At 42.0% G+C, this 8,547-nt stretch overlaps 1 protein-coding gene across 1 annotated transcript in view; it reads right to left on the reverse strand.

Moving 5' to 3' along the window:
• kat6b (K(lysine) acetyltransferase 6B) overlaps positions 1–8,547 on the reverse strand; it is a 173,179-nt gene extending 164,632 nt beyond the window's left edge. Inside the window, exons 1-2 of the mRNA XM_052041588.1 lie at positions 8,201–8,547; positions 6,651–7,581 (exon numbers count right to left, since the gene is read on the reverse strand). Coding sequence (XP_051897548.1) covers positions 6,651–7,274 — 624 coding nt within the window. The 5' untranslated portion in view covers positions 7,275–7,581; positions 8,201–8,547. The remainder of the gene's footprint in view (positions 1–6,650; positions 7,582–8,200) is intronic.

Here is an 8,547-nt window from a genome sequence, read left to right on the forward strand (position 1 = left end):
CCAACCTGCCCTTCATACCTTCAAATATTCCTTTGTTTGGATTGAAAACCCTGGTTTCAGATTGAACTAAAGGCAGAAAATGTTGGAAACGCTCAGCACATCAGGCAGCATCTGTGGAAAGAGAAACATTCAACTTTTCAGGTCTAAGGCCCTTTGTCAGAACTGGGGAAAGAGAGTAAACAAGTTAGATTTCAGTATCAGAGAAAGTGGGTAGGTATGGGCAGAATAAAGGGAATCCTCTTTGATAAGGGATACCAGATGACTTTAATGTGGTGTGGCTGTTAGAGGCACATCACACTTCTTTCTCTGTGTTACATGTTGCATAAAAGAAAGGCTGTGGGAAATGCCCAGTAGGCGCGACTATACAAATAGAAAAAACTGAGTCAAAATGATGACAGGCAGAAATGGCCAGTTCTGATACAGACAGGCAGAAAGGGCGACTTGCCTGAAGTTGGAGGATTTCATATTGAGCCCTGCAGCATGCAACTTGCCTAGAATTGTTCCCCAAGCCTTCACTGGGCCTCTTTGTAGCAGTGTGGGAGACCACAAACAGATAGGTCAGAGTGTGAGTAGGATGGAGAATTTAAGTGGCTATCTGACCTCCTGCTTTAGTTCCATCCAAACCGATTCCAATTCTATACCAAGAACTGAAAAACCAAGATCCATTCTAACTTCTGTACTGATAAGAACACGTGTCCCTTTTTGCCCTTCCTCTGCAAGTATCAAATACCCTGCAATATTTAGTTCCCGAACTTTGATTACCCCTACAGCCAAATCACATCCATGTGACTATTTGTGGCATTAAGTTATCCATCTAGTTGCAAATCACAGGATTAACACACATGTAGTGTCTTTAAATTTGTCCTTTTAACACATTTCCATACTCTGACCCTATTTGCTGCTTGCTTTATTTCTGCTGCTCATTTATTTTGCTTACCACTGCCAGCTTTGTCTCTTTGCACCTGACTCTCCTCTCAGGTTGCTATTTCTTCGGCCAAGCTGTTTAACCACTCCCCCACTGCACCCTGCTGCTCTTTGCTGTCTGTGGGAGCTTGCCATGTGTAATTCTGACACTGTACATTTGCAATATGGATATATTGTGGAAGATTCAATGGGACATCTAGAAATTTGTGGGAAAGCATTTTTATAAAAGTGAGCCTTAAAATTATTTTGGGTCAGTGGTACAAACTGTGCCAAATGTCAGTGCCAGTACATTGTAAATAAAATCTAAAATTCATTTCCACTGAAGTCATCATGTATTTTAACAAGGAATTAATTAAGACTTTCAACTGAAATGCTTGACAGCTGGATCATTTGCTTTAACTCTGAACTATTTGTCAGAGTAAATATTGTACTTTTTAATTCATTGACATCCAATTTAAACTTCATAAATTGCTTCTTGTATATACATTTGGCATGCAAGAGTACCATTCTGTGCAAGATTGCAGGTGTTAAAAAAAGTTCACTGATCACTCAATCTCAGGAAGAAATCTATAGATTGTCCAAATTATGGATTATCCAAACTACAATATCGTCCATCTTCTTTGATTCTTTCTGCTGACCTTGCTTCTTTTAGAGAAGATAGATTTTCTTCCTAATTGGCCCAAGATTGGTGGCATTCAAGGTTAAAAATAAACCTTGTTTACCAAGAAGAGCTTTGCAGCATTCAGCAGTTAGAAAACCAAATAGTTCAATCATCTCTTTAGTAATATCATTGTTTCATGACTCCAACCTCAGTCTTTTTGAGCTTTCGTGCTTCATACATCAACTTGCTTTTGCAGCATAAAGTTCTTGCCCCTCTCTTCCCTGAGCTTTTGAAAAATCCCACTTGAAAAGCAGTCCATAAAGGAAAGTCAGTCAAATTCATTCAAAATGGAAGAATAATTCAAATACATGATTTAAAATTACTGCCAAGTTTCTAAAATGAAAGCAATAGTAAACATATTAGATACAGCAGGAACTCAAAGTAGATCCACCAGCTAATAAAACCCATTACAAAGCATAGAAATGGATCAAGTATTTTTGTTTTATAAGTCTAATATTATGAACTTAAACCTCACAAGGTAATCTCTGCCACTGGACTAGATTTTGCCTTGCCTCAGTTGGTGGCACTCTGGCCTCAATCAGAAAGGTGCGAATTCAACTCCCATTACGAAGAGAAAAATTTTTGCTAACAACTTCAGCGTAGACCTGACAAACAGATGCTACTTTTGGAGAAGGAGATAAACTAAAATTTATGCTTTCAAAGAGATTCCAGGGTACTATACAAAATGAGAGTACAGGAGTACTACCTGGTGTCTTGGACAATATAGAACACTACCGCACAGTAGAGGCCCTTCGGCCCACAATGTTGTGCCGACATTTTATCCTGCTCTATCTAACCCTTCCCTCCCACATAGCCCCCAATTTCCATAGCATTCATGTGTCTATCTAAGAGTATCTTAAATGTTCCTAATGTATCTGCCCCTACAACCTCTGCAGGCAGTGCGTTCCATGCACCCACCATTCTATTTGTAAAAAAAACTTACCCCTGACATCCCCCTTATACCTTCCTCCAATCACCTTAAAATTACATCCCCTCATGTTTGCCCTGGGAAAAAGTCTCTGACTGTTCACTCGATCTATGCCTCTTATCATCTTGTACACTGCTATCAAATCACCTCTCATCCCCCTTCTCTCCAAAGAGAAAAGCCCTAGCTCACTCAACCTATCCTCATAGGACAATATAAATCCTTCAATTAATATTACTAAATATTGATTATCTAATCATGAGCCGAACCAGGTGACTGGAGTTTCAGTGGGAGGGCATTTTGGGAACAGTGATTGTAATTCCATTGGTTTTCAGGTAGTTAGATAAGACTGGATCTTAGGGAAAAAGTGCTGAACTGTGGGAAGGCTAATAACAACAGTATTATTCAGGAGCTGATAGAGTAGATTGGGAGCAGCTGTTTTTTGGGCAAGTCCACATCTGATGTGGGAGTCATTTAAAGGCCAGTAGGTCAGATTCCAGTGAATTCTTTGTTTCTGTGAGAAAGAAAGACAAGAATGGCAAGGTTTTGAAACCTTGGATGATGAGAGATCTTGCAAATTTAGTCAAAAAGAAAAAGGAAGCATATGTAAGGTTTAGGAAGCTGAAACTGGACAGGATCTTTGAGGAATATCAAGCAAGCAGGAGAGAACTTAAACAGGGAACCAGGAAGGCTAAAAAGGGGCCATGAAATGTCTTTAGCAAGCAAGATTAAAGAGAATCCTACGGCATTTTATATATAGGTTAAAAACAAAAGGGTAATTTGGGAGAGGGAAGGGTCAACTCAAGGATAAAGGAAGGAATTTATGCCTGGAGCCAAAGCAGGTGGGCAAAGTACTAAACAAGTACTTCGTATTGGTATTCACAAAGGAGAGGGATATGGAGGACAGTGAGATCAGGGAGGGGTATGCTGACAGTTGAGGGCACGTTAATATCAGGCAGAAGGAACTGTTGGGGGTCTTGAAGAACATTATGGTGGATAAGTCCCCAGATTTATTCCAGGATATTGAGAGAGGCAAGAGATGAGATTGCTGAGGTCTTGACAGAGACTTATACATCCTCTTTAGCCACAGGTGAGGTCCCAGAGGACTGGTGAACAGCAAATGTTGCTCCTTTGTTAAGAAGGGCAATAGAGACAAACCAGGAAATGAAAGGCTGGTGAGCCTTACATAGGTGGTAGGGAAATTATTGGAGAGAGCATTCTTAGAGATAAGATGCATCCAGTTAGCATAGCTTACTATGTGGGGGGGGGGGGGGGTCACATCTTACAAACTTGAATGAGTTTTTTTGAGAAGGTTACAAAGATGATTGATGAGCAGAGGGTAGTAGAAGTTGTATACATGGACTTTAATATAGCTTTCAACAAGGTCCCACATGGGATCCAAGGAGATTTGATAGATTGGATTCAAATTTGGCTTGGCCATAGAAGACAGAGTAGCGGTGGAGGGGTGTTATTCTGAGGAAGTCTGTTACCAGTGGTATTCCACAAGGATCTGTGCCAAGGCCTCATTTCTTTGTGATAATATACAAGTGATTTGGACAAAAAGAGAGGCGGGCTGATTAGTAAGTTTACAGATGACTCAAAAATTGGTGACTAGTGGATAGCGAGAAAGGCTGTCAAAGGATTCAGCAAGATATAGGCAAGTTGGAAATATGGGCAGATATATAACAGATGTTGTTTAATCGAGACAAATATGATGTGTTGCACTTTGGGATGTTAAATTTAAGAGGAAAGGACATAATAAATTCCAGGACCCTCAGGAGCATTGATGTACAGAGGGATCTTGGTATGCAAGTCCAGAGTTCCCTGAAAACAGCAACACAAATAGATAGGCTGGCAAAGAAGCCATACGGTATACTTGCCTTCATTGGTTGGGGTGCCGAGTACAAAAACCAGAAAATCATGTCGCAGCTGTATAAAACTTTGGTCAGGCCAAATTTGGAGTAACATGTGCAGTGCTGATCGCCAGATTACAGGAAGAATGTGGAGGCGTTGGAGAGGGTGCAGAAGAGATTCACCATATATTGCCTGGATTATAGAGTATTAGCTATGAGACAAACTTAGATTATTTTCTCTGGAGCACAGAGGCTGAGGGGTGACCTGATAGTACTATATAAAATTATGAGAGGCATAGATAGGGTAGATAGTTAGAATTTCTTTTTCTCAGGGTAGAAACGTTAAATACTAGAGGGTGTATAGCTATAAGGTGAGAGGGGCAAAGTTTAAACAAGATTTGTGAGGCAAGTTTTGTTTTTACGCAGAGAGTAGTAAGTGCCTGGAACATGCTGCTGGGGAAAATAGTGGAAGCAGATATGATAACAACATTTAAGAGACATTTAGACAGGCATTATGAACAGTCAGGGAATGGAGGGATATAGACCAAGTGCAGGCAGATGGGATTTGTTTGGATTGGCATTGTGTTCCACACAGGCATTGTGGGCCAAAGGGCCTTTTCTTGTGCTGTACTGTTGTATTCTATTGTCACACTGCTACTGTAGGACACTGCTCAGCACAAATTGGGCTGCCCAGTTTCCCATATCATAACGATTATGACCCATACGAGTCAATAAAGTCAGGAGTGTTGTGTAATCAGATCTGGGCAAGAAAGTCAGAAGTATTGCAGTTTGTGGAAGGACAACCTTTGAATCTAAGTCTCAAAGTGACAGCAGTATGGGTGAGAAGTTAAGCAACAAATGCCAAGGCAGATTCAAATGCTACTAAAGAAAATAGCAAGAGTTTGTGATGGAGAGAATAAATATTCTTAATAAGAAATTAAATGAAATACTTCAGTTTTTGCAGCCTTCATGTCTATACACATAGAATATTAAGATTAAGGTACCAACAATGGACTTCCATTAGTTCCAAACACTCATTTATGTCTTTGCACTGTACTGCTGCCACAAAACAACAAATGTCACGACATACAAGTCAGTGATAGACCTGATTCTGATTCAAACATTATAGTATATTGCAAGACATTTGCAACCAGTTAACTACTTAAAAGATGAAATAATTTAAAATGCTTTATACTTTCACCACTTCTGTCAAGGTTCCCTCTGTTACCTCCTACCTAGGTGCCCGAACATATCTATTATAAATAAATGTAGATAACTACTTTACCAGTCTTCTTCCAAAGCATTCCTTCAATTGGCTAGTCACTGATCTTGTTAATGGCACAAAAATACTATTGCTTTTGCTTACACAGTGGTTGCAGCACTTCAAAGCTTTGGTGTAAAGAATTTCTTTTGGTGACATTCTTGTGTGATCAGAAATATAAATGCATGCACCAAGAAGAGTTGAAAAGTTTTCGTAGCATTATAGCCACTCTTAACCCCTCCACCAATATTACAAACAGAAATATTTGGTATCTTTTTTCACCGGTCTCAGTAGACCTTGCTGCGTGCAAACTGGTTGCCACATTTTCCTAGGTAACAGCGACAACATTTCAAAAGTAATTAATCGTGTTCGAATCACCCTTGAGATCCTGAAGCAATAACGCACACAATGGAAATAGTTCTTTTCCTTCTTTCACAATACAATGCAATGTGCAGGCAAGGTCACCCCACTCTTCATTTGAAGCATCCTTAACCTTTGGCCTTCAGAGGCCAGTCAAACATTTCATAATAGGTGAACACAGTAAATAGTCATTCATAATTAGTCACAGTCCTCTTAGGTACACAAAGACAGCCACTTTCCTGCAAGCTTAAAGTGATTAATGCATCCTCAGCATCTCAGCTGATCATTTAAAAACAATCCATTTATTAAATGCCTCTTTAGGTCTTTTCAACATGACTGAAATCGTTACATCATCATTCAGGGTTTGAACTATGTAGTACTGAGTGGCCCATTATGTGAAAGATCAACTCACTATTCTAATAATGTGGCTGTAAGAAATCTGTCAAGTTTCATTCAGTCTTATTTGATATTTTCCCTGAAATATGCACATAATACTTCCAATGTTTTAATGGCTCTGTAGTTCAAGTTATGTACCATGATCATATATCCTACTTTAAATAGTTTACTTTAAATAACGATGCTGTGTGTAAGGACAATCCAAAACCGAGCAAACATTTCAAGGGAAACCATTGGGTCTTTTTACCATTTGTTCATCAGGAAACCTACCTTTTCTTTTTCGTGAGGAAGATGGTTGACTGGGAGGAGAGATGAAGGAGAAGAATTATTGTATTTTGCTGCTCCCTTGCCTCCTGCACTCCCATAATTCACTCTGTAAAGTGGACCATCCTTTAATATTCTCCCATTATTCACAGCACGCTTGGTGGCCAATCTCAACCGCTGTTGAAAGGTGGAACTGCTGGTAATAGTAACCAAATCACTCTGGCTTCTCAAATACTTCTCTATGTTCTTTAGTGAGGAACCATTTGGTTCTGCCAATCCTTCAAGTGCTCTCTTGATTATCTTATTCCAGTCCACGTTACTTATATCAATACAATTTCTGGATGTACACCCTTGTGTGGATTTTGAAACACTGCAAGGCTTAATAGGTGTAAAACGTCCAGGTTTCTCTGGATCCTTGTAGGATGAAAGCCCTTTGTTTGTAACTTTAAGTATAGTACCATCTTTCACACTAAGCTCTAACTGCTCCAGAACAGTCTTTCTATCTAATCCATGTGAAGATGACACTGCATGACAAATTCTCTCTTCTGATGGTCTTTGCTTTTGCTTTTTCACCTTCTGGATAGCTTCTAGAATCCATTCAGTGTATAGTGGGTTTGCAAGTTTTACCATGGTTGACCATAAGTTGTTCAATCAAGATGCTAGGCAAATCAGTTATTCCTCCTCCCCATGTTCAAGCAATTCCAAGCCATGATGCAAAAGCTCTTCCTGAGAAATTAAACAATTCACCAAAGGAAAGACCAGAATATGCTTTGACGTTGGCATCTGCAACATGTTTGCTAGTCAAAACTATCCATCAAAACAGCACCGAGCCCAATTACTCTTAAGTCAGTGGATAAACAGACTAATCTTCTGCAGGTTCAACCAACAGGTTTCCAAAAGACTCCCAGCGGACTAGTCGTGAACACGAGAACAGATCCTATAAAGCAAAAGGAAAACAAATATTAAATGCGTCTTGTACACAAAACATCGAAGTCAGAGACAGAGGAAGTAAAGCTCAGAAAACTAGCCAGTTATTCCCTCTTCATCATATCCATGTTTTGATCAGTTTGGCAACCTCAAACCCCTCACGTTCACATCAGATTGTCACCACGGTAAATACGCGTGCAGTGCAGCGTCCCCTCAATCTGCCAGTGTACATGGACGGGGTGCGATGCCACTCCCCTCCCACAACAGAGATCAATAGAATGGGAGACTACGGCTCAGTTGGGCATCTTCAGGTAAGCAACTTTGGCACGCGTGCTTGCTCTGGCAAAGGCTCTGACAGCAAGAGGCAGCGCTCCGGCTTCCTGCTGCAAGGACACGCAGACGGAGCGGCCGGCAGGCAGCGGCCGGCGAGCGCTGGCAGGCGGCGGGGATAGGCCTCCGCAGCGCACTAGGTCACAGAAAGCTGCTCACAGCCCCCGCACCGAGGATCCTCCACAGGCGCTCCGACACCCAGCGCGATCGCAGCAAATCACTTCCAGCAGGCGCGCCAACGCGCTCTCCCACCGCCGCGCAGAAATAAAAGCCATTCCGAATAGCCCCTTCCCTCGCACCTTCCCTCAGAGTTGAGCGGGAAGCCGACGGCTGCCGAGTCCAGTGGGCGCCATTTTGTAGCCAGGACTGAGCGGCGGAGCGAAGCGGCGGCCGACATGACACCCGAATGGATCCCGTCATAGGCCGGCGCGCAACCTAACTCCGGCCTGGAAGTCCCGCCCCCGCGCTCCCGTCAGTGGTCAGCCGCCACCCAGTCCCCAGGCAGCTCGCTCCACGCCGTTGGCTCAGCGCGCCGTCAATCACTGTGACGCCACCGATGCTAAGGTTGCGTTGGCCCGCGGTGTTTCTGTCGCTTGTGCAGTGGGCGAGCGGCGGATAATTCTGAGTTTGGCGCCGCTGCCCGAGG

Source organism: Pristis pectinata, chromosome 30 (genome assembly GCF_009764475.1).
Source record: "Pristis pectinata isolate sPriPec2 chromosome 30, sPriPec2.1.pri, whole genome shotgun sequence".
Taxonomy (NCBI): Eukaryota; Metazoa; Chordata; class Chondrichthyes; order Rhinopristiformes; family Pristidae; genus Pristis; species Pristis pectinata.